The sequence below is a fragment of the Bombina bombina genome, chromosome 10 (assembly GCF_027579735.1).
Source record: "Bombina bombina isolate aBomBom1 chromosome 10, aBomBom1.pri, whole genome shotgun sequence".
In the NCBI taxonomy this organism is placed as follows: Eukaryota; Metazoa; Chordata; class Amphibia; order Anura; family Bombinatoridae; genus Bombina; species Bombina bombina.
Window position 1 is genome coordinate 159592881 of NC_069508.1, and position 25952 is coordinate 159618832.

The following is a 25952-nucleotide window of genomic DNA, read 5'->3' on the forward strand; positions in this document are numbered from 1 at the left end:
ACATTACACACCAGACTGCATATTTATATACATTTCCGGGTACAGCAGCGAAGTGACAGGGGAAGTGTTTCCGGCGCAGCGTGTGACGTATTTCCTGCGGCTGACCCCTCGCCTGTCCTTCTGTTTGATTCTGATCTGCTGAGCTGACATGGTGCTGGAGGAAGAGAGAGTTCTGGAGGGCGAGCCCGAGGTGGGAAACTGTGATTGGTCTGGGATTCCTGAGTATTAGTAAGGGACACGCCAGGGACTCCTGGGTATCAGATGGGGAGGATTCTGGGACTCATGGTTATTTATAGTAGACTAGTCCTAAAGCCCGTTCACACGGGCCGTGTGGTTTATTTTTATATTCTATCTCTCTCTCTCCCCTCTTTCTCCCCCCTGTCTCTCTCACTCTCTCCCCGTGTCTCTCTCACTCTATCCCCCCTGTCTCTCTCACTCTCACTCCCCTGTCTCACTCTCACTCCCCTGTCTCACTCTCACTCCCCTGCCTCTCTCTCCTCCCCCCTGTCTCTCTCTCCCCTGTCTGTCTCTCTCTCTCCCCTCTCTCTCTCCCCCCCCCCCTGTCTCTCTCCCCCCCCCCCTGTCTCTCTCTCTCCCCCCCTGTCTCTCTCTCTCCCCCCCTGTCTCCCTCTCCCCCTGTCTCCCTCTCCCCCTGTCTCCCTCTCCCCCTGTCTCCCTCTCCCCTGTCTCCCTCTCCCCCTGTCTCCCTCTCCCCTGTCTCCCTCTCCCCTGTCTCCCTCTCCCCTGTCTCCCTCTCCCCTGTCTCCCTCTCCCCCTGTCTCCCTCTCCCCCTGTCTCCCTCTCCCCCTGTCTCCCTCTCCCCCTGTCTCCCTCTCCCCTGTCTCCCTCTCCCCTGTCTCCCTCTCCCCTGTCTCCCTCTCCCCTGTCTCCCTCTCCCCTGTCTCCCTCTCCCCTGTCTCTCTCTCCCCTGTCTCTCTCTCCCCTGTCTCTCTCTCCCCTGTCTCTCTCTCCCCTGTCTCTCTCTCCCCTGTCTCTCTCTCCCCTGTCTCTCTCTCTCCCTCTCTCCCTCTCTCCCTCTCTCCCTCTCTCCTGTCTCCCTCTCCCCTGTCTCCCTCTCCCCTGTCTCCCTCTCTCCCCTCTCCCCTGTCTCCCTCTCTCCCTCTCCCCTGTCTCTGATCAGCTGCTTTCAACGGCTATTTGCGTGCGCAGGGTGCGAGGGTGCGTGCGCATTCTGCAAGGGGGATCTCATGTCAACGATTAGTTGCGTGCGCGTGGGTTCGCGTGCGCATGTGAGTGCGAGGGTGCGTGCGCATTCTGCAAGGGGGATCTCATGTGTCGCGGTGAAAGTTTTGTCACCTACGCTAAGTGGGTGCGAGGGTGGTGCGTGCGCATTCAGCAGGGGTCAAAGTGCTGACATCAGTGGGTGCGAGAGTGCGCGCGTGCGAAGTATCAACAGCTGGCCAAGGGTGCGCGTGCGATCAGCGGCAAGAGTTTGTCTGAACTGCGCATGACGGCTTCAGACAAACTCTTGTCTTTTATAATATAGGATGCTCTTGGGGCCCCCGTGTATCAACTTGAGACATTCCTGGAAATTCCGAGTTTGTGTCAGGGTCCTTTACTAGGGTCATTCCTAAGTACCTGGGGGTTTGCTAGGGTCATTCCTAAGTACCTGGGGGTTTGCTAGGGTCATTCCTAAGTACCTGGGTGTTTGCTAGGGTCATTCCTAAGTACCTGGGTGTTTGCTAGGGTCATTCCTAAGTACCTGGGTGTTTGCTAGGGTCATTCCTAAGTACCTGGGTGTTTGATAGGGTCATTCCTAAGTACCTGGGTGTTTGCTAGGGTCATTCCTAAGTACCTGGGTGTTTGCTAGGGTCATTCCTAAGTACCTGGGTGTTTGCTAGGGTCATTCCTAAGTACCTGGGTGTTTGCTAGGGTCATTCCTAAGTACCTGGGTGTTTGCTAGGGTCATTCCTAAGTACCTGGGTGTTTACTAGGGTCATTCCTAAGTACCTGGGTGTTTACTAGGGTCATTTACTAGGGTCATTCCTAAGAATACCGGGTGTTTGATAGGGTCATTCCTAGGAATACCGGGTGTTTGCTAGGGTCCTTTACTAGGGTCATTCATAAGAATCCTGGATGTTTGCAAGGGTAATTTACTAGATTCATAACTAAGAATCCCGGGTGTTTGCAAGGGTAATTTACTAGATTCATAACTAAGAATCCCGGGTGTTTGCAAGGGTAATTTACTAGATTCATAACTAAGAATCCCGGGTGTTTGCAAGGGTAATTTACTAGATTCATAACTAAGAATCCCGGGTGTTTGCAAGGGTAATTTACTAGATTCATAACTAAGAATCCCGGGTGTTTGCAAGGGTAATTTACTAGATTCATAACTAAGAATCCCGGGTGTTTGCAAGGGTAATTTACTAGATTCATAACTAAGAATCCCGGGTGTTTGCAAGGGTAATTTACTAGATTCATAACTAAGAATCCCGGGTGTTTGCTAGGGTCATTTACTTGGGTCATTCCTAAGAATCCCGGGTGTTTGCTAGGGTCATTTACTTGGGTCATTCCTAAGAATCCTGGGTGTTTGCTAGGGTCATTTATAAGGGTCGTTCCTAAGTATCCTGAGTGTTTGCTATGGTCATTTACAAGGGTCATTCCTAAGAATCCAGGCTGTTTTGCTAGGGTCATTTACTAGGGACATTCCTAAGAATCCCTGGTGTTTGCTAGGGTCATTTACTAGAGTCATTCCAAAGAATCATGGATGTTTGCTAAGGTCATTTACTAAGGTCGTTCCTAAGAATCCCATGTGTTTGCTAGGGTCATTTACTAGGGTCGTTCCTAAGAATCCCAGGTGTTTGCTAGGATCATTTACTAGAGTCATTCCAAAGAATCATGGATGTTTGCTAAGGTCATTTACTAAGGTCGTTCCTAAGAATCCCAGGTGTTTGCTAGGGTGCACTGCTTTATAAGGGTCGTTCCTAAGAATTCCAGGTGTTTGCTAGGGTGCACTGCTTTATAAGGGTCATTCCTAAGAATCCTGGGTGTTTGCTAGGATCATTTACAAGGGTCATTCCTAAGAATCCTGGGTGTTTGCTAGGGTGCACTGCTTTATAAGGGTCGTTCCTAAGAATTCCAGGTGTTTGCTAGGGTGCACTGCTTTATAAGGGTCATTCCTAAGAATCCTGGGTGTTTGCTAGGATCATTTACAAGGGTCATTCCTAAGAATCCTGGGTGTTTGCTAGGATCATTTACAAGGGTCATTCCTAAGAATCCTGGGTGTTTGCTAGGATCATTTACAAGGGTCATTCCTAAGAATCCTGGGTGTTTGCTAGGATCATTTACAAGGGTCATTCCTAAGAATCCTGGGTGTTTGCTAGGATCATTTACAAGGGTCATTCCTAAGAATCCTGGGTGTTTGCTAGGATCATTTACAAGGGTCATTCCTAAGAATCCTGGGTGTTTGCTAGGGTCATTTACATGGGTCGTTCCTAAGAATCCTGGGTTTTTGCTAGGGTCTTTTTACAAGGGTCGTTCCAAAGAGTCCAAAGAACACCATTACAAGGCAACTGCAAGTAATAAAGTCCCAGCAATAAATGACACACAACGGCGGGGTGCAGGCAATGTGGTAAGCTAGAACAGGGCTATAAGACAATGCAAAGAAAAGAACATATTGATGCACTCTTGTTAAAAACTAAAACAAAAACCTTTTCAGAGTTGCATTAAAAATACATGGAGGATTGCAGTCAGAACTTTCACACCTACATACATTCTTGGGAATCCTGTGTGCTTGCTAGGGTCAATCTTGGCAATCCTAGGTGTCTGCTAGGGTCATTCTTGTGAACCCTGGCTGTACATTTTTTAGCAGTCTTGTACTGCTTTTTTTTGTAAATTGTGAACCCTGGCTGTATGCTTGGGTAATTCCTGGGAATACCGGGTGTTCTAGTAGGGTTATTTACTATTGTCATTCTTGGGAATCCTGGGTCATTTAATAGGGTCATTCATTGGCATCCCAGTATTCTACTAGGGACGTTCCTGGGGATCCCTGGGAACCGGTAATATTCTTTTTATATTTGGAATTTTGTGCTGCACAACAAGGGTCTAATGTATAATATTTATGTTTTTGGTTATTAGGTGCTTTGTTGTGAAATGTTCTTATTAGTTTTTTTTTTTTTATTATTGTAAACGTTTATGCAAATCCAGAATTATCTGACCTTTGTTAATTTTTGTATTTTATTGTTGATGGGGAATCAGATCTAACAGCTACTGGCTGATGGGGAATCAGATCTAACAGCTACTGGCTGATGGGGAATCAGATCTAACAGCTACTGGCTGATGGGGAATCAGATCTAACAGCTACTGGCTGATGGGGAATCAGATCTAACAGCTACTGGCTGATGGGGAATCAGATCTAACAGCTACTGGCTGATGGGGAATCAGATCTAACAGCTACTGGCTGCTTCTCGCTGTTACAGTTGTTATAGACACAAATCTGGTTAAGAAAATCTTCAGAGGTTGGATATAACTTAATTTTCATAGCTGGGCAAAGGGCAGATGTAACTAAAGCTGGAGTGTGGGAATATGCTTCCTCTTTTGTTATGGAATCTAAAATTTAATTGTTCTCTCACTACTTGGTGGGCTGCCTCATGTTTATCTCACGTTCATGACAAACTTCACAGATCACTGTACCGTGCTGAGGATACTTGACAAAAACTTGCAAAGATCTTCACCCCTAGTAACAATTAGATTTAGTTTGTAGAAAGATTATTTATTGATTCTTGCAAGTTTCTAAACAAAATAGAAAGACAAAACATAATTTTGTTTCCTTACATTCACAAGGAGAAAAAAAAACCCATAATAAACCAAATGCATTATACATCATGTATTAACGGGATCAAAACAATATCAGGTATTGAAAACACGTTTATAGCTTATAAAGAACCTGTAACGATTGCTATGAGGCATAAACTCAATTTAAAATAACTTGAGTTTAAATAAAGCCTCTAATTTTTATATGCACATTCATATCATGTAACCATAAATTACTATGTGCTAGGGCTGGGCGATATGGGCAAAAAATAAAATCGCAATTTTTTTTCAAGAAAAATTGTGATTGCTCACATGCTAGCTGGTGGGTAAACTCATTACCAGATGTGTACAAGATCGGCCCCAACACCTAATACAAGTCGCACTCCCTTACTTCCCCTCTGGCCGCTTACACAAGCAACTGCGTGTTATACAGAGGTAAGCTATGTCAGAGTACGTATTTCTGCATGTCTGTCCCTAAACATACATGCAGATACCGCTATACTGGGGTAATACAGGTGGTCTTATGCATCCAGCGGTATAACAAGGTGACATCAGATACACAGGCTACACCCACAGACCCCTCGGCACACGCAGGCCGGTACTCACTCGGGTAAATAACTGGAGGAGAAAGAACTCCACTTGCACACAGTGTATGACAATGTTCTTCTCTCTGCCGCCACCTTGTCAGCAGGAAGCCGGAGGGGACGGGGCCCGGTTTAAAAAGCTACGGTGGGCGTGGCTGTTGTGCCATTACTTTGAACGAGTTGGAGTCGTATGATATCACAACGCGGTAGACTTCTCAACGACCTTATGCTATTACCTTAAAGCAACGCCTCCAATAATCAATGAGTGACAGATCTTATCTAAACCCGCCCATATTAGTTGATTGACATTTGACGGGTCACGCATACTCTTATAAGTAGTGATGCTGTCTGACCGTGACGTTTAGGGTTGAGACGAGGGAGAAACTGAGCTTGAGGTGTTAATACTATTAGAGAAAGGGACATCACACAAATAATTCAGCGGTTAACTGTAATTCTAGTTTGCTTAGCTACATAGCTTTGTCTTCTTAAACTATACTAATTTTATCATCCAGCCAATACATATTTGGGATTAGTGTGTCCCACTATGAGACAGTGTGACACTGTTTGATGTATTTTCACCAGATCATATTATGGAGGGATAAAAAAGTGTAAATCTTAAGTGTGATCACACAAAAACACTAACACATTTACATGCTTAATCTGACACTGTGGGTCTGTCAAATTAAAAACACTACCTTGTTATATAAATGCAAAATTGCTTCCCCTCTGGCCGCTTCCAAGCTTTTGATCAGCTTCTTTCAGCATAATACGTCATAGGTGGCGAGGTTAAAAATCGCACACACTCGCAGTTTTTAAATCGCGGCGGTTAATCAAGGTTTAAAACCGCATCCGCGGTATATCGACCAGCCCTATGTGCATATCACACCCAAATAAATTATAGCACCATACATTTTTTACTTAACCTTGTAAAATAATAATAGTCTTGCAAATAAAACTAGATAAAGCAAATTATGTATGTGTGTGTGTATATATATATATATATATATATATATATATATATATATATATATATATATATATATATATATATATATATATATATATATATATATATATAGTGTGTGTGGAGAGCGCTTTGTTGGAAAATACCTTGGTTCTCTATTCTCTTGATTTCACATAAACCAATGTGTATATTGTCTAACACACACATAAATAAATATATACAAAAATATATATACAAAGTCCTTATAGAGTGTATTTAAACTCCTTCTTATAGATCTTCACAACTGTCCAGTATTTAAAAGAACAGGAGAATATGGTATTCTTCCATATAGTGAAAATGATAACAGTTCTTTTGTAATATCCAGAGTCAATATGAGGGAAAATGACAGACCCCATCAGGGTTCCTACTTACTTTCCTTAACCCCAATCTTATGAGGCAAGTGCCGCACAGTGAGGATAGCCCACGAAGATCTCCAGAATCTCCTATTCTCTGCTCCTTGGGGGTGATAGAATGGTCTTAGGATCACATATTACGAATCACATGTAGTGGAAATAAAAAAGAGAGCAAAAATAGTGCAATACCGTAATTTTATTTCTACTTTAACACAGACACTCTAAAAATATGCTGCTTACAAAGTGCAACCTCAATCTAATATGAGGCAATGTAAAAGCTCTGTTAACAACCAGATCGTCTGGTAAGTCCTTGATACTAATTCCAATGTGTTCCAAAATTGTTTAGCAAATTCAAAAAGCTGTTCCGCTATCATTACTTATGTGTTTCGAAGGTATTGACCCGCAGGTCCCTTCTTCATCAGAGGAGTGAATAACAGAACGCCAAAGATAACGGCTTTCAAAGCGAGGCGGCGGCACGCCCCCCTGAGTTTAAATCCTTGATTGGTTGGCATTGCCGTCACATGGTTAGGTGACGTAGAAGCCTGTATGAAAACAAACACGTGTTCTTGAAAACTAGTTCCGGGAAGCGGGTTTGACAATCTAGTTCTAAAAGGTTATATACGTGTACTTGTGTTGCAAACTTTATTGTAATAACAGGTTTTTCTTATATATATGCCTATAAGCCAGGGCTTTAATTATTTGTTTAAAATAAATTTTCTTAAAAAGTCATATCAAATATGAGTTCTAAATAGGAAAAAAAATAAGTGTGTGTAAACACCTTCTAAAATCCTTTTAACAGTTATTAAAAAGGGGTTAAAATACAGAATCTCATTAAGTCTCAAATAATTCTTAATAAGGCTTCTTGATAAAACAATTTGTTTTAGAGCTTACAGAAAATGTATTTAAAACAAATAATTAAACCCCTGGCTTATAGGCAGATTAGGGTAGTATGATCATGCTTCAATAAGTATTTAAATAATAAAGTGGCTATATTGTATGTAACTACCAAAGTGACGTTGCAAAACAAACATCAGGAAAAAATGTTCAATTGAAATAACATTATCGGATGAATTTACCTAACGAGTTGGAGCTATACATTTCCATATATAAGAAAAACCTGTTATTACGATAAAGTTTGCAACGCAAGTACACATACGTAATCTTTTAGAACTAGATTGTCAAACCCGCTTCCCGGAACTAGTTTTCAAGAACACATGTTTGTTTTTCATACCGGCATCTACGTCACCTAACCATGTGACGGCAATACCAACCAATCAAGGATTCAAACTCAGGGGGGACGTGCTGCCGCCTCGCTTTAAAAGTCATTATCTTTGGCGTTCTGTTATCCACTCTGATGAAGAAGGGACCTGCGGGTCAATACCTTCGAAACGCGTAAGGACTGATAGAGGTACGACTTTTTGAATTTGCAAAACTATTTTGGAACACATTGGAATTTGTATCAAGGACTTACCGGACGATCTGGTTTTTAACAGAGCCTTTTCATTACCTCATATTAGATTGAGGTTGCACTTTGTAAGCAGCATATTTTTAGAGTGTCTGTTTGTGTTAAAGTAGAAATAAAATTACGGTATTGCACTATTTTTTTATTTCCACTACATGTGATCCGTAATATGTGATCCTAAGACCATTCTACCATCCCCAAGAAGCAGAGAAGAGGGGATTCTGGAGATCTTCGTGGGCTATCCTTCTCACTGTGCGGCACTTACCTCCATAAGATTGGGGTTAAGGAAAGTAAGTAGGAACCCTGATGGGGTCTTTCATTTTCCCTCATATTGACTCTGGATATTACAAAAGAACTGTTATCATCATTTTCACTATATGGACGAATACCATAGTCTCCTGTTCTTTTTAAATACTAGACAGTTGTGAAGACCTATAAGGAGTTTAAATACACTCTATAAGGGCTTTGTGTATATATATTTGTGTTACTTAGATGTGATACTTAGACAATATACACATTGGTTTATGTGAAATCAAGAGAATAGAGAACCAAGGTATTTTCCAACAAAGCGCTCTCCACACACTTGAAATACATTCCTTTTTCAGTATTGAGTGTACTATAGAGGGCCTGTACACAACATACTTTATAGGTAGCATCTGCTGTTAGGATTAGTGGGTGTTCTCCAATTGAAATAACTAAAGAATTTTTAAATTCTTTTGGTGTTAGTATGTGTGTGTATAGATAGATATAGATAGATATATGACACAAAATCTACTTAAACAGTCTAATCCAGAATTTGTGTTTAATAAAATAGATAATCCCATTTATTACCAGTTCCCCATTTTTACATAACATGGTTATATTAATATACTTTTTACTTCTGTGATTTACTTGTATCTAAGCCTCTGCAGACTGCACCCTTATTTCAGTTCTTTTCACAGACTTGCATTTTAGCCAATCAGTGCTGACTCCTAAATAACTCCACAGGAGTGAGCACAATGCTATCTATATGGCACATGTGAACTAGCGCTGTAAAACTGTCAAAATGCACTGAGATAAGAGGCAACCTTAAATGGCTTAAACATTAGCATGTGAGCCTACCTAGGTTTAGCTTTCAACATAGAGTACCATTTTTCTAGAATACCATTTCTGCCAATAAAGTATTTATAAAATGTTTAACCTGGCTTGTTTATAGTTACCATTAGAGAGCAAGAAAATAAGAATGTTTTGTGTATGTGTGTGTATATATATATATATATAACATGAATGAGGCTTTTATTGTAAAGTTGCATTTAGAGAACAAATTTCTTACTCCACTATTCTACAAACCTGACCCTGAAACACCAACGTGCTTTAAGCACAAATGGCTTTTCATAAACTTGTCTATTTAGACTGAACGAGTGCTCAAATCAGGGAATCTAAGGATACTTATAAGACAAAATTCCCTTAGATATTTGCCATGAGTTACTGTGCAAGGATGACAAGATCTCTACTCTCTTAGAACGTTGATATCTCTTCAGAAAGTAGAAATGCCTTTGAATGAAATTGACTTCTACCTGTTCTGTTTATTGTAACCTTTTATTTTACTTGTTTCAGGAGGAAGAAGAAGAGGAGGAGGAGGAGGATTTGGTGGTAAGGATTACACTGTCCCTTTTTATTGTAATGTTTTATGTCTGATCTTTTCCCATAGTCCACTGGGAAAACTACTTTTAGAACTCTAATATTTTGACAATGTAATAAAAGTTTAATTATATGAAGTAAAAAGATATTGTTGCAATATACTTAATTATTTTTGCCCCATTTTCCTGTAATTTTTCACTGAAAATGAGTCTTATCAATTCCTCTGAGTTTGTATAAAGTAGTGGCTGCTACATGTTGTAACTTGGTTATCCTAGATTTTTTTTTCTTTTCATTTCATATCCCCTGATGAGGCCGGTTATTGTTATAAATGAGCCGATAAAGTAACTATCCTAACAATGCTATATTTTGCACAGGTCCCTGATTGTCCTCAGTATAAGAGATTAGATAAGGTAAACCTAGGTTACAACATGGCAGTGTGCATTACTAAACTAAATCTGCATGTTGCTGTCAGGCTAATGTTACCTAGAGAGAATTATATATTCATATTTATTTGCAGTTTAATGTCCTTTTAGATTCCATCTTTTTATTCACTATAACTTGGTGTGAATTCGGTGACATAAAATCTACAAAACACACGTAGGCCGCACTGCAAGATGATGATCTTTTGTTCGCAATGTTCTCAATCCGGTGTGATTATATAAAATGGTTTAACTATAAAGGTCACTGTTACATGTAGGGAAATTCGTGCAGTAGTCCTTGGTATTGAGAAGCTATTGACGTTTTCTACTGATAATTTATTGAAACATGGGTTTTGATGGAAAATATGAACCGCAGGCCCAACAAGTGTGCCCAGATTGATTAGATAGTACAGCCTTCTGCTCACCGCAACCTGCTACCCTTCAACTTCACAGCATTGTTTGTGACAAATACTCCGACTCAATATACTTAAAGGGATATGAAACCCAAATGTTTTCTTTCGTGATTCATATAGAGCAGCAACATTCTAATTTACTCCTATTCATTTTTCTTCGTTCTCTTGGTATCTTGTATTTGAAAAAGCAGGATTGTAAGCTTAGGAGCCTGTCCATTTTTGGTTTAGCACTCGGGTAGCTAAATGTAGCCACTAATCGGCAAGCGCTACCCAGGGTGCTGAACCAAAAATGGGCCGGCTCCTAAACTTACATTCCTGCTTTTTCAAATAAAGATACCAAGAGAACAAATAAATTAATAATAGGAGTAAATTAAAAAGTTACTTAAAATTGCATGCTCTATCTGAATCATGAGAGAAAAAATGAGTTTCATATTCTTTTAAAGGGACAGTAAAGTCAAAATTAAACTTAAATTGACTGGATAGACAATTTACATTTTTAAACAACTTTCTAATTGGCTTCTATTATCAGTTTGTCTTCTCTTGGTATCCCTTGTTAAAGGTTAATTCTAGGTGAGCTTAGGAGCGTGCATGTGTCTAGCCATCTGGCAGAAGTGTTTATAACAGTGTTATACATAGACTGCTAAAGACACATGCACGCTCCTAAACTAATTTAGATTTAATCTTTATCAGCCTACCTAGGTTTAGACTTCAAAGGATTCTAAAAGAACAAAGCAAAAACTAAATTGAAAAGTTGTTTAAAATCGCTCTCTCTGAATCGTGAATGTTTAAATTTTTACTTTACTGTCCCTTTAAGTTTCTATCTCCTATCTCCTTCCCTCTAAGCTATATATACACATGTTTAGGTCATTGAGCCTTTCATTTCCAAGTTTTATTATTTAGACCACTGGTTTTCAAACCTTTCTTGAAGCCTCCCTAACAGGCTAGATTTTCAGGATTACCTTGGATAAGAGCAGGTAAATAACCCTGTTTACTATTTAGCTGATTATTTCACCTGTGCTCCAGTTCAGATATCCTCAAAATGTGTCCTGTTTGAGAGGCCTGAGGGCAGGTTTGAAAATCAGTGATTTAGACAATGTACCATTTAGTAGGCTTCTTTGTTTCCACTGTATTTATATCCTCCTGGCAATATGGCCTCCAGAGCTGTACACAATACTCAAGATGAGACCTAATTGTGATCTGTGAAGTGACCATAAGAACATTCCTACTGCAAATACCGCTACCTATTATACAACCAAGCACTCTACTGGCCTTACCCACAGCAATACTTACTATTCCTGCTGTAGATACCGCTACCTATTATACAGCCAAGCACTCTACTGGCCTTACTCACTGCAATACTTACTATTCCTGCTGTAGATACCGCTACCTATTATACAACCAAGCACTCTACTGGCCTTACCCACAGCAATACTTACTATTCCTGCTGTAGATACTGCTACCTATACAACCAAGCACTCTACTGGTCTTGCTGCAATACTTACTATTCCTGCTGTAGATACTGCTACCTATACAACCAAGCACTCTACTGGTCTTGCTGCAATACTTACTATCCCTGCTGTAGATACTGCTACCTATACAACCAAGCACTCTACTGGTCTTGCTGCAATACTTACTATTCCTGCTGTAGATACTGCTACCTATACAACCAAGCACTCTACTGGTCTTGCTGCAATACTTACTATTCCTGCTGCAGATACCGCTACCTATACAACCAAGCACTCTGTTCTTTACCGACATCTAAAATGTGTCTGATATTAATGTGAGTTCCTGGAGGAGAAAAGTTCTACAAATACTTTTCTCATTAGATCAATAGTGATAAGCAGAAGTGTAATTGTGTGTGTGACATAGGTTGATATACATTTGCTGTATTTATAGTTGCATCATTGTCTCTGTGCCGCTGCAGGATCCCCTAACAACAGTAAGGGAGCACTGTGAGCAGAGTGAGAAATGCGTGAAGGCTCGAGAGCGGCTGGAGATATGTGAGACGCGTATCAACTCTCGCTCTCACACGGAGGAAGAATGCACTGAAGAATTGTTTGATTTCCTCCATGCTCGGGACCACTGTGTGAGTTAATGGGTCTTTTTGTCCTGTTTCTCAAAATAGTTTGCTCTTATGTATTCCAATGTATTTAGTGACCAAACTCTGCCCTAACCAACACAACAACTACACTTTATTGATGATTCTCATAAGACTAAATGTCTTCTAGTTGTTACATGCCTAGTGTGTATGTTTGTTGTTTTTTTTGGGGGGTTTCCCCCCAACTTTATTATTTTGTGTCTGAGGTTTGATCAGATAGAATAATCACTGTCCATAAGGGTTATGATTTGGGAGTGGGTGGTTTTCTTTGGTAAGTTATCACTAATTAGCTTATGGTAACAAGGCTTCAGTTAAAGGGACACTGAAACCAAATGTCATCTTTTGTGATTCAGATAGAGCATGCAACGTTTTAATTTACTCTTATGATTTTTTTTTTTTATTCGTTCTCTTGCTATCTTTATTTGAAAAAGAAGGCATCTAAGCTAAGGAGCCAGCCAATTTTTGGTTCAGCACCCTGGACAGCACTTGCTTATTGGTGGGTGAACTTATCCACAAATCAGCAATAACAACCCAGGTTGTTCACCAAAAATGGGCCAGCATCTAAACTTACATTCTTGCTTTTCAAATAAAGATACCAAGAGAATGAATAAAATTTGATAATAGGAGTAAATTAGAAAGTTGCTTAAAATTGCCTGCTCTATCTGAATCATGAAAGAAAAAAATTGGGTTCAGTGTCCCTTTAAGCCTATGCTGTAAAATACTTAGTTCTCTGTTCTGTTTTCTAGATTTGGGAAACTGACTTGAATCTATTGAATTAGTATGAAATAAATTATTATATTAATGTGTTTACCTTCCACCTTAGGTTGCCCATAAAGTGTTTAAACATATAAAGTAGATGTTCTTCATGAAACCTCCTGTCTCCTGCTTCCTGAATCAGGCGTGTTATGGCTTTTGTGAACCATCGTGCTGTGGGTCGAACCTTGCAGATCTGCTGTCAGTATAGTATTCCGAAGCCTATACCAACATCCTCAGCTCGCTGCACTGTCCGCAGATTATTGCAAACAAACTACTGTGACTCTCCTTAATAAAGATGTTGTTTGAATTGTATGTGGTTTGTCATCCTATATCTGTTTACTTTTGCGCAGTTTATTTGCTGACTAGTCTTAAAGCAAAATGTGTCCAACTCCAAGAACCTTTCGCTACTCTTTGATTTAACCCCTCCCTGACACTGAACATTTTTTTTTTTTTTTCTTCAGCGTATTGGTCCCACCTGCCTCCCTCCTAACCCTCCCGCACCACCGATGCAGAGGGACACAGTGTCCCTTTCTGCTTCGGTACCTCTGCAAAACTATTTCTGCATTGCCTCACTCGTGGGGCATGCAGAAATACTGGAATCTCGCTACTTTTAACGAGATTGCGGCAGAGAGAAGCCCAGGAGAGCAGTCCTTAAAGGGACATGAAACCCAATTTTTTGTTTGTTTTTTTTCTTTCTTGATTTAGAAAGAGCATGCAATTTTTAAACATTCTAATTTGCTTCATTCTCTTTATCTTTTTTCTGAAAAGCATATCTAGATAGGCTCAGTGGCTGCACATAGATGCCTCATTTGATTGGCTCACCCATGTGCATTGCTATTTCTTCAAAAAAGGATATCTAAATAGTGATGCAAATTGGATAATATAAGTAAATTGGAATGTTGTTTAAAATTGTATTCTCTACCTGAATCGTAAAAACATAATTTATGCTTACCTGATAAATTTATTTCTCTTGTGGTGTATCCAGTCCACGGATTCATCGATTACTTGTGAGATATTCTCCTTCCCAACAGGAAGCTGCAAGAGGATCACCCACAGCAGAGCTGTCTATATAGCTCCTCCCCTAACTGCCACCTCCAGTCATTCGACCGAAGACAAGCAAGAGAAAGAAGAAACTATAGGGTGCAGTGGTGACTGTAGTTTAAAAATAAAAAACACCTGCCTTAAAATGACAGGGCGGGCCGTGGACTGGATACACCACAAGAGAAATAAATTTATCAGGTAAGCATAAATTGTTTTCTCTTGTAAGGTGTATCCAGTCCACGGATTCATCCATTACTTGTGGGATACCAATACCAAAGCTATAGGACACGGATGAAGGGAGGGACAAGGCAGGCGCTTTAAACGGAGGGCACCACTGTCTGTAAGACCTTTCTCCCAAAAATAGCCTCCAAGGAAACAAAAGTATCAAATTTGTAGAATTTAGAAAAGGTATGAAGCGAAGACCAAGTCGCCGCCTTACAAATCTGTTCAACACAGGCCTCGTGTTTAAAAGCCCATGTGGAAGCTACTGCTCTAGTAGAATGAGCTGTAATTCGGATTATACTTTTTAGCCAAAAAGAGAGAGAAGTTGCCGAAGCCTTTTGGCCTCTCCTCTGTCCAGAGTAGACAACAAACAAAACAGATGTTTGACGAAAATCCTTCGTAGCTTGAAGATAAAACTTTAAAGCACGAACCACATCAAGATTGTGCAACAGACGTTCCTTCTTTGAAGAATGATTAGGACATAGTGAAGGAACAACAATCTCCTGATTGATATTCTTATTAGATACCACCTTAGGAAGAAAACCAGGTTTGGTACGTAAAACTACCTTATCTGCATGGAAAATCAGATAAGGGGAATCACACTGTAAAGCAGATAACTCAAACTCTTTGGGCTGAGGAGATAGCTACTAAAAAAACAGAACTTTCCAGGTTATAAGTTTAATATCTATGGAATGCAAAGGTTCAAACGGAACCCCTTGAAGAACTTTAAGAACTAAATTTAAACTCCATGGCGGTGCGACAGGCTTGATTCTAACTAAAAAAAATGGTGGGTATATGGTGCGCAAATCTGCCCCTTGCAATACACACTAATCTGCTCCCATAAAGCAGATAATGCAAGAACTGGTACAAAGAAAAAGAGAGATGTGTGTATGCGCTAAACAGCTATGGGGATGATGAATAATCTATAAATATATATTAGTATATTTAGAGATATGAATTTATATATTATAAAAACACTTTGTGTGGCATAAAAATATAGTGTAGGTGTTACAGAGTCAACCTGTGCGACTGGTTCAAATCTAATATCCAAGCAACTAAAATAAATCAAATATCAAAGCAGTATGTATATCAAAATAAAATTTATTTATCTTAATTAAAATAACAATGAAATATTGTCTACTGATACTGTGATATTATGACCGGTCATATATAGTAACAAACTCTATGCTAAAACATAAAAAATAAGCTAAAAATAGCTGACTTTTGGTGCAGCTCAGTCTAAAATCATATTGGGATAGTAGCCCTATATGAAAAAGTAAATCCACCTATGGAATCTTGGCTTCTATAACAGTGAAAGTTCAGTTTGGGAAAGAGGTAGATATCAAACTACCTAGGGATGAAGTATTATTATGGCTCCGTTATAGGAGTAAACAGGTGTAAAAGTCCCGTATGGAGATATTGAAAGTTCTTGATAAAGCCATTCTATATGGTGAAACGCGTTGATGGACCTAGAAGAACAACTACAAAGTGAGAATATATAATTATCTACAAGGATTGCAAAGGATTCGTTGGGATTATTTGATCCACTTCTAATACTCTGCGCAGAGTTTTTTCATTGAGACCGGACCTACATTCGACACGCATCCAGCGTTCCTGACGTCACCAGCTGTAGTGAGCCGCGCCGGACACCTGGGCCATACCTTGACGGAGGATTCAGCTCGACTAAAGAGCAGGTAGGCACCATAGAGGTGTAGCGGTCCTGCAGCGTGGTTGTCAGTGGGTATTCATAACAGAAGGTATCAACTTATTTTCACAGAAACTGCCAATTACGGAACTTTCAATATCTCCATACGGGACTTTTACACCTGTTTACTCCTATAACGGAGCCATAATAATACTTCATCCCTAGGTAGTTTGATATCTACCTCTTTCCCAAACTGAACTTTCACTGTTATAGAAGCCAAGATTCCATAGGTGGATTTACTTTTTCATATAGGGCTACTATCCCAATATGATTTTAGACTGAGCTGCACCAAAAGTCAGCTATTTTTAGCTTATTTTTTATGTTTTAGCATAGAGTTTGTTACTATATATGACCGGTCATAATATCACAGTATCAGTAGACAATATTTCATTGTTATTTTAATTAAGATAAATAAATTTTATTTTGATATACATACTGCTTTGATATTTGATTTATTTTAGTTGCTTGGATATTAGATTTGAACCAGTCGCACAGGTTGACTCTGTAACACCTACACTATATTTTTATGCCACACAAAGTGTTTTTATAATATATAAATTCATATCTCTAAATATACTAATATATATTTATAGATTATTCATCATCCCCATAGCTGTTTAGCGCATACACACATCTCTCTTTTTCTTTGATTCTAACTAAAGCCTGGCTGAACGTCTGGAACCGCAGCCAGACGTTTGTGCAAAAGAATAGACAGAGCAGAAATCTGTCTCTTTAAGGAACTAGCTGACAATCCCTTCTCCAATCCTTGTTGGAGAATGGATAATATCCTAGGAATCCTAACCTTACTCCATGAGTAACCCATGGATTCACACCAATGAAGATATTTGCACCATATCTTATGATAGATTTTCCTGGTGACAGGCTTTCAAGCCTGAATCAAGGTATCAATGACCGACTCGGAAAAACCACGCTTTGATAAAATCAAGCGTTCAATCTCCAAGCAGTCAGACGCAGAGAAATTAGATTTGGATCTTTGAAGGGACCTTGAGGTAGAAGGTCCTACCTCAGCGGCAGAGTCCATGGTGGAAAGGATGACATGTCCACCAGCTCTGCATACCAAGTCCTGCGTGGCCACGCAGGAGCGATCAAAATCACCGAAGCTTTCTCCTGCTTGATCTTGGCAATCAGACGAGAGAGCAAAATCATCTGGGCAAATACCTCCGGATGGAACTCCCATTCCCCCGGATGAAAAGTCTGTCGACTTAGAAAATCCGCCTCCCAGTTCTCTACTCCTGGGATATGGATAGCTGAAAGATGGCAAGAGTGAACCTCTGCCCATAGAATTATATTTGAAACCACGAACATTGCCAGGGGGCTCCTTGTTCCCCCCTGATGGTTGATCTAGGCTACAGTCGTGATGTTGTCCGACTGAAATTCGATGAACCTGACCGCAGCTAGCTTAGGCCAAGCCTGAAGAGCATTGAATATCGCTCTTAGTTCCAGAAAGTTTATCGGAAGGAGTGCCTCCTCCTGAGTCCACGAGCCCTGAGCTTTCAGGGAGTTCCAGACTGCACCCCAGCCCGGAAGGCTGGCATCTGTCGTTACTATAGTCCAATCTGGCCTGCGGAAGCTCATCCCCTTGGATAGATGGACCTGACATTGATCCAGATTTAGTAGAAGGGACAAATCTGTGTAATCCCCATTCCACAGACTGAGCATGCAAAGTTGCAGTGGTCTGAGATGTAGGCAGGCAAACGGTACTATGTCCATTGCCGTTACCATTAAACCGATTTACTTCCATACACTGAGCCACTGAAGGACGAGAAGTGGAATAAAGAACATGGTAGGAGTCTAGAAATTTTGACAACCTGGCCTCCGTTAGGTAAATCTTCATTTTTTTTCTAAGGGGCTACTGCTATACCCCGTGGCCTTAGGACCGCTAGAAGGGACCCTAGAACCTTTGTAAAGATTCTTGGTGCCGTGGCCAACCCGAAGGGAAGAGCCACAAACTGGTAGTGCCTGTCTAGAAAGGCAAACCTGAGAAATTTGTATAAGATCTTGAGATCTAAGATTGGTCTGAATGTTCCCTCTTTCTTGGGAACTACAAACAGATTTGAATAGAAGCCCTGACCCTGTTCCTCCTGCGGAACTGGGTGGACCACTCCCATAACAAGTAGGTCTTGAACACAATGTAAGAAAGCCTCTCTCTTTATCTGGTTTGCAGATAAAAGTGAGAGATGAAATCTCCCTTTTGGGGGAGATGTTTTGAATTCCAGAAGATAACCCTTGGACACAATTGTCACTGCCCAGGGATCCTGGACATCTCTTGCCCAAGCCTGGGCGAATAGAGTCTGCCCCCTACCAGATCCGTTTCCGGATCGGGGGCTGCTCCTTCATGCTGTCTTAGAGGCAGCAGCAGGCTTTTTGGCCTGTTTCCCCTTGTTCCAAGCCTGGTTAGGTCTCCAGGCCGGCATAGACTGGGCAAAAGTTTCCTCTAGTTTTGTGTTAGAGGAAGTTGAAGCTGCGCCACTCTTGAAGTTTCGAAAGGGCCGAAAACTAGACTGTTTGGTCCTTAATTTGTTGGACCTGTCTTGAGGAAGGGCGTGACCCTTTCCTCCAGTGATGTCAGAAATGAACTCCTTCAGTCCAGGCCCAAATAGGGTCTGTCCTTTGAAGGGAATGTTGAGAAGTTTAGACTTTGAAGTCACGTCAGCTGACCAGGATTTAAGCCATAACGCCCTACGCGCCTGAATAGCAAAACCTGAATTTTTAGCCGTTAGCTTGGTTAAATGAACAACGGCATCAGAAACAAATGAATTGGCTAGCTTAAGGGCCCTAAGCTTGTCGATAATATCTTCCAATGGGGTTTCAACCTGTAGAGCCTCCTCTAGGGACTCAAACCAGAAAGCCGCGGCAGCAGTGACTGGGGCAATGCATGCAAGAGGCTGGAGAATAAAACCTTGTTGAATAAAAAATTTTCTTAAGGTAACCCTCTAATTTTTTTTATCCATTGGATCTAGAAAAGCACAACTGTCCTTGACAGGGATAGTGGTACGCTTAGCTAGAGTAGAAACTGCTCCCTCCACCTTAGGGACCGTCTGCCATAAGTCCCGTGTAGCGGCGTCTATAGGAAACATCTTTTTAAAAACAGGAGGGGGAGAGAACGGTACACCTGGTCTATCCCATTCCTTAGTAATAATTTCAGAAAACCTTTTAGGTATTGGAAAAACATCAGTGTAAGTATGTACTGCATAGTATTTATCCAATCTACATAATTTCTCTGGGACTACAATAGTGTCAGTCTTCCAGAGTTGCTAAAACCTCCCTGAGCAATACGCGGAGGTGTTCAAGCTTAAATTTAAACGTAGATATATCAGAATCAGATTGAAATATCTTTTTACAGTGTGTATAATAGGCTAAAAGATCATTGCACCCACTTGCAAATGGATTATTAACCCCTTAGTTTCAAAACCGGATGAAAAAAAACGATTTTAAACAGTCACAACAAACTGCCACAGCTCTGCTGTGGCCGTACCTGCCCATACAACGACTTTTTAAGGCACAAAAACCCTTTAGAGAGGTCCTAAGTGTTCAGGGGACTCCTTCCTGGAAGCTGGATGTCTCAAGCTGCAAAAACTAATGGAAAATAGGCCCATCCCAACCTGTACTCACAGTGAGAGCCTAAAAAAAACTAACCCTAGGCAAAATCTAGTCAGCCATGTGGAAAAAAACTGAGCCCCATGAATAAAGTCTTATCACCAATATGTAATAAACGTTATATCTATTCAGTAATGTGAGTAAATAATAAAAATATTACCCTTCACAGCAAGCATGATACCAGTTGTTATTAAATCACTGTAATCAGGCTTACCTTAAAGGGACACTATACCCAATTTTTTTCTTTTGTAATTCAGAAAGAGCATGCAATTTTAAGCAACTTTCTAATTTACTCCTATTATCAATTTTTCTTCGTTCTCTTGCTATCATTATTTGAAAAAGAAGGCATCTAAGCTTTTTTTTTTGTTTCAATACTCTGGACAGCACTTTTTTATTGGTGGATGGATTTATCCACCAATCAGCAAGGACAACCCAGGTTGTTCACCAAAAATGGGCCGGCATCTAAACTCACATTCTTGCATTTCAAATAAAGATACCAAGACAATGAAGAAAATTTGATAAAAGGAGTAAATTAGAAAGTTGCTTAAAATTTCATGCTCAATCAGAATCACGAAAGAAAATTTTTGGGTACAGTGTCCCTTTAAGTAAATCCGGTATTGTCAGCATTTTCTAGCTTATCATTTCTCTAGAAAAATTTAAAACTGCACATACCTCAGAGCAGGAGACCCTGCACGCTATTCCCCCAGCTGAAGTTACCTCTCTCTTCAGTTATGTGTGAGAACAGACAACCTGCTAAGATCATCAAAGACCACAGGCAGACTCTTCTTCAACTTTCTGCCTGAGGCTAAAATAGTACAACTCCGGTACCATTTGAAAATAACAAACTTTTGATTGAAGATAAACTACATTAATGCACCACATCTCTAGCTACTTCCTATCTTGTTGAGAGCTGCAAGAGAATGACGAGGTGGCAGTTAGGGGAGGAGCTATATAGACAGCTCTGCTGTGGGTGATCCTCTTGCAGCTTCCTGTTGGGAAGGAGAATATCCCACAAGTAATGGATGACTCCGTGGACTGGATACACCTTACAAGAGAAAGAAACATTTCTCCAACATTGGTGTGTCCGGTCCACGGCTTCATCCTTACTTGTGGGATATTCTCTTCCCCTACAGGAAATGGCAAAGAGAGCACCCAGCAAGAGCTGTCCATATAGCTCCCCCTCTGGCTCCGCCCCCCAGTCATTCTCTTTGCCGCTCTGAACAAGTAGCATCTCCACGGGGATGGTAAAGAGTATGTGGTGTTAGTTGTAGTTTTTTATTCTTCTATCAAGAGTTTGTTATTTTGAAATAGTGCCGGTTTGTACTATTTACTCTAAAACAGAAAAGGATGAAGAGTTCTGTTTAAAGAGGAGTATGATTTTAGCAGCAGTAACTAAAATCAATTGCTGTTCCCACGCAGGACTGTTGAGCCCAGAGAACTTCAGTTGGGGGGAACAGTTTGCAGACTTTCTGCTCAAGGTATGATCAGTCATATTTCTAGGAATACAAAGGATAAGAGTGCGCTCAAAAGAGCTCTACCATAAATGTGAAATGTGATTAAAATAAAAACCAATTTTATTTAAAATATTTCATTTTTAATTTAATCGATTTGTTTTAAAAATTAGTTAATTATACAATACAACACACTAATATCATGAACAAATATAATCTATAATAAGGTGCACCTTTTTTACAACATAAAGAACTTTAGAGGTATATTTCAGCGTGTTTCTTTAAAGTTTTTGCAGCAATGCTTTTTTTCAATGAATTGCAACTGTTTCCAGTGATATTTGCTACACAAATGTTGCAGCAGTGCTGTGAGAAATGCTTGTATCATAAACTGACTTTTTCAAAAACAAGTGTGCAAAGTGTTTACGAAGTCTGTGTAGGAGAAATAATATGACTTAGTATCTCTTACTTGCCAAACTTTTGAATAGAGGCGATAAGTCTATAATTTGTTGCAGAATGATAAATACTGTTTTCCTTTTCTATATAGCAATAAATTCCGTCTTTTTAAGAATCCCCAAGTTGGGTATACAAACTCACCAGAATACGAAAGGTAGATGTTTTAAATACCTTTCCCTGACTTCTCCGAATATTGGCGTCCTCTGAGTCAGCCGTTAGATCCGACTGTGACGTGTATCATTCACGTGATGTCGCTCCTCCGCCAATAGCCTAGTCAGGTTGCCGGTGGATGTTTTTTCGAATGGAAATGTATCCAGTTACTTAAGATTCCAGGTAACAGATTATGCTCGAACACAGCAAGTATCCAGATCAACTCCTCTGTGATTTAGATCACTCGTACTGCCTTTTTAACTTTTTGCAGTGGTCCAGAATGAGACGTTCAGTGTGGCAAAGATAGGGCTGGCCAGCTTCCACAGATCTGGTCATCGATCTACGCGTTTCAGCAGAAATGCTTTTTTCAAGATCCTTGAAAAAAGCATTTCTGCTGAAACGCGTAGATCGATGACCTGATCTGTGGAAGCTGGCCAGCCCTATCTTTGCCACACTGAACGTCTCATTCTGGACCACTGCAAAAAGTTAAAAAGGCAGGCAGATCTAAATCACAGAGGAGTTGATCTGGATACTTGCTGTGTTCGAGCATAATCTGTTACCTGGAATCTTAAGTAACTGGATACATTTCCATTCGAAAAAACATCCACCGGCAACCTGACTAGGCTATTGGCGGAGGAGCGACATCACGTGAATGATACACGTCACAGTCGGATCTAACGGCTGACTCAGAGGACGCCAATATTCGGAGAAGTCAGGGAAAGGTATTTAAAACATCTACCTTTCGTATTCTGGTGAGTTTGTATACCCAACTTGGGGATTCTTAAAAAAGACTTCTAACGGAATTTATTGCTATATAGAAAAGGAAAACAGTATTTATCATTCTGCAACAAATTATAGACTTATCGCCTCTATTCAAAAGTTTGGCAAGTAAGAGATACTAAGTCATATTATTTCTCCTACACAGACTTCGTAAACACTTTGCACACTTGTTTTTGAAAAAGTCAGTTTATGATACAAGCATTTCTCACAGCACTGCTGCAACATTTGTGTAGCAAATATCACTGGAAACAGTTGCAATTCATTGAAAAAAAGCATTGCTGCAAAAACTTTAAAGAAACACGCTGAAATATACCTCTAAAGTTCTTTATGTTGTAAAAAAGGTGCACCTTATTATAGATTATATTTGTTCATGATATTAGTGTGTTGTATTGTATAATTAACTAATTTTTAAAACAAATCGATTAAATTAAAAATTAAATATTTTAAATAAAATTGGTTGTTATTTTAATCACATTTCCCATTTATGGTAGAGCTCTTTTGAGCGCACTCTTATCCTTTGTATTCCTATATTTACACTAGTGTGTTAACTGGGGATTATCACACTTAAAGAGTAGCTATTTTTCTACCTATTGGGTACTCCTTGTTATATCAGTCATATTTCTAACAAGACATGTTAATGGTAGAAGACTGTCAGTTTTCCCTTAAGGGGTAAGTAAGCCATTTTCTTAGACTCATAACAGATTAAGGCTTACAAATGGGCTATACACTGGTTGACACTATTGTGGGCTAAATCGATTGTTTTATTTCATATTTTAATGGCATTTAGAGTGTTTTGTGCACTTAAAAGCACTTTTGGGAACGTTTTTTATCGCCTGGCATTGAGTTTGACGGCTATTTCAGTCACGAAGGCCCCTTCACTCTGGTATGCAAAGGAAGGAGGCCCCGTTTTCGCGCCTCAATTGCGCAGTTTACTTCCATGGCAGTGCATGCAGCTTCATGTGAGGGGTCCTGTGGCATACTAAAAAGGACTCTGGAAGGTTTATTTCAGTGCTGAATAACTCTCAGGGAAGGTAAAAAGCCGCAGCAAGGCTGTGGCAGTGATTGTGGTGTACTAAAATTGTCTAATTGAACAAATAGCTCCGGTTTGCTCATTTTAAGGGTTAAAGTCTTGAAACTTGGTGGGCAATACTTTCAGGGCATTAGGACTCTGGGGTAAAAATTTAGTAAAAATCGGACATTGCCTTCATTGTTTTTCAATATATTAGAAATAAAGTGTGCCTGTTTATTATTTAAAGGGACAGTAACGCTTTTCTTTAAAAACGCTTTTATTGCATTATTAGCCTGCCAAATTCTGTCTAACATGTCTATACCTTCAGATGGCTTATGTTCTGTGTGTATGAAAGCCAAGGTGGTTCCCCCAATTAATGTTTGTGCAAATTGTGTCATAGCGTCCAAACAAAGTATGGACAGAACTGCCACATTGAATAAGATTGCCCAAGATGATTCTTCTAATGAAGGTAGTGGGGATAGTTCCTCATCCTCTCCTTCTGTGTCAACACCAGTTTTGCCCGCGCAGGCGATACCTAGTACTTCTAGCGTGCCAATGCTTGTTACTATGCAACAGTTATCAGCAGTAATGGATAATTCTATAGCAAATCTGTTATCCAAACTGCCATCCTACCCTAGAAAGCGTGACAGCTCAGTTTTAAATACAGAAGATGAGCAGGTTGGCGCTGAGGACAATTTATCAGTTATACCCTCACATCAATCTGAATTGGCAGTGAGGAAGGGCCTGTCTGAGGGGGAAATTTCTGATTCAGGAAAAGTTTCTCAGCAGGCAGACACTGATGTTGTAAAATTTAAATTTAAGTTAGAACATCTCCGCTCCCTGCTTAAGGAGGTCCTAACTACTCTTGATGACTGTGATTCTTTGGTAATTCCAGAGAAATTGTGCAAGATGGACACATTCTTAGAGGTCCCAGTGCACGCGGATGCCTTTCCGATACCCAAGCGGGTGGCGGATATAGTGACTAAGGAGTGGGAAAAGCCAGATATACCTTTTGTTCCACCTCCTATATTCAAGAAAATGTTCCCCATTGTTGACCCCAGAAGGGACGCATGGCAAACGGTTCCTAAGGTTGAGGGGGCAGTGTCAACGTTAGCTAAGCGCACAACTATTCCTATTGAGGACAGTTGCGCTTTTAAAGATCCTATGGATAAAAAAATTGGAAGGATTGCTAAAAAAGATATTTGTTCAGCAAGGTTTCCTGCTTCAACCAATCTCGTGCATTATTCCTGTCACCTCGGCAGCGTATTTTTGTTTCGAGGAACTAGAAAATTCGCTCCAAAAAGAGACTCCATATAATGAAGTCATGGACAGAATTCACGCACTAAAGTTGGCTAATTCCTTTATTTTGGATGCCGCTTTCCAATTGGCTAAGTTAGCGGCGAAAAATTCAGGGTTTGCAATAGTGGCGCGCAGAGCGCTTTGGCTAAAATCCTGGTCGGCGGATGTGTCGTCCAAGAATAAATTGCTTAATATTCCTTTCAAGGGTAAGACCCTTTTCGGGCCGGAATTGAAAGAGATTATTTCAGACATTACTGGTGGAAAGGGACATGCCCTCCCACAGGATAGGCCTTTCAAGGCTAAGAACAAATCTAATTTTCGTTCCTTTTGCAATTTCAGGAACGGACCGAATCCTAACTCTGCGGCCTCCAGACAAGAAGGCAACTCTTCCCAGCCTAAGCCAGCATGGAAACCATTGCAAGGCTGGAACAAGGGTAAACAGGCCAAGAAGCCTGCTGCTGCTACCAAGACAGCATGAAGGGGTAGCCCCCGATCCGGGACTGGATCTAGTAGGGGGCAGACTTTCTCTCTTCGCTCAGGCTTGGGCAAGAGACGTTCAGGATCCCTGGGCACTAGAAATAGTCTCTCAGGGGTATCTTCTAGAGTTCAAGGAACTTCCTCCAAGGGGAAGGTTCCACATGTCTCGCTTATCTTCAGACCAGATAAAGAGACAGGCATTCTTACATTGCGTAGGAGACCTATTAAAAATGGGAGTGATAAACCCAGTTCCAACAGCGGAACAA

At 40.5% G+C, this 25952-nt stretch overlaps 1 protein-coding gene across 1 annotated transcript; it reads left to right on the forward strand.

The window, feature by feature from the left end:
- The first annotated feature begins 44 nt into the window (after positions 1 to 44).
- Positions 45 to 13793, forward strand: LOC128640947 (cytochrome b-c1 complex subunit 6, mitochondrial). Its single transcript, XM_053693420.1, has 4 exons — positions 45 to 190; positions 9772 to 9807; positions 12552 to 12713; positions 13549 to 13793. Exons 1-4 carry the CDS (start codon positions 149 to 151, stop codon positions 13579 to 13581), a joined length of 273 nt encoding a protein of 90 aa, XP_053549395.1. The 5' UTR covers positions 45 to 148; the 3' UTR covers positions 13582 to 13793.
- The last annotated feature ends 12159 nt before the right edge of the window (positions 13794 to 25952 follow it).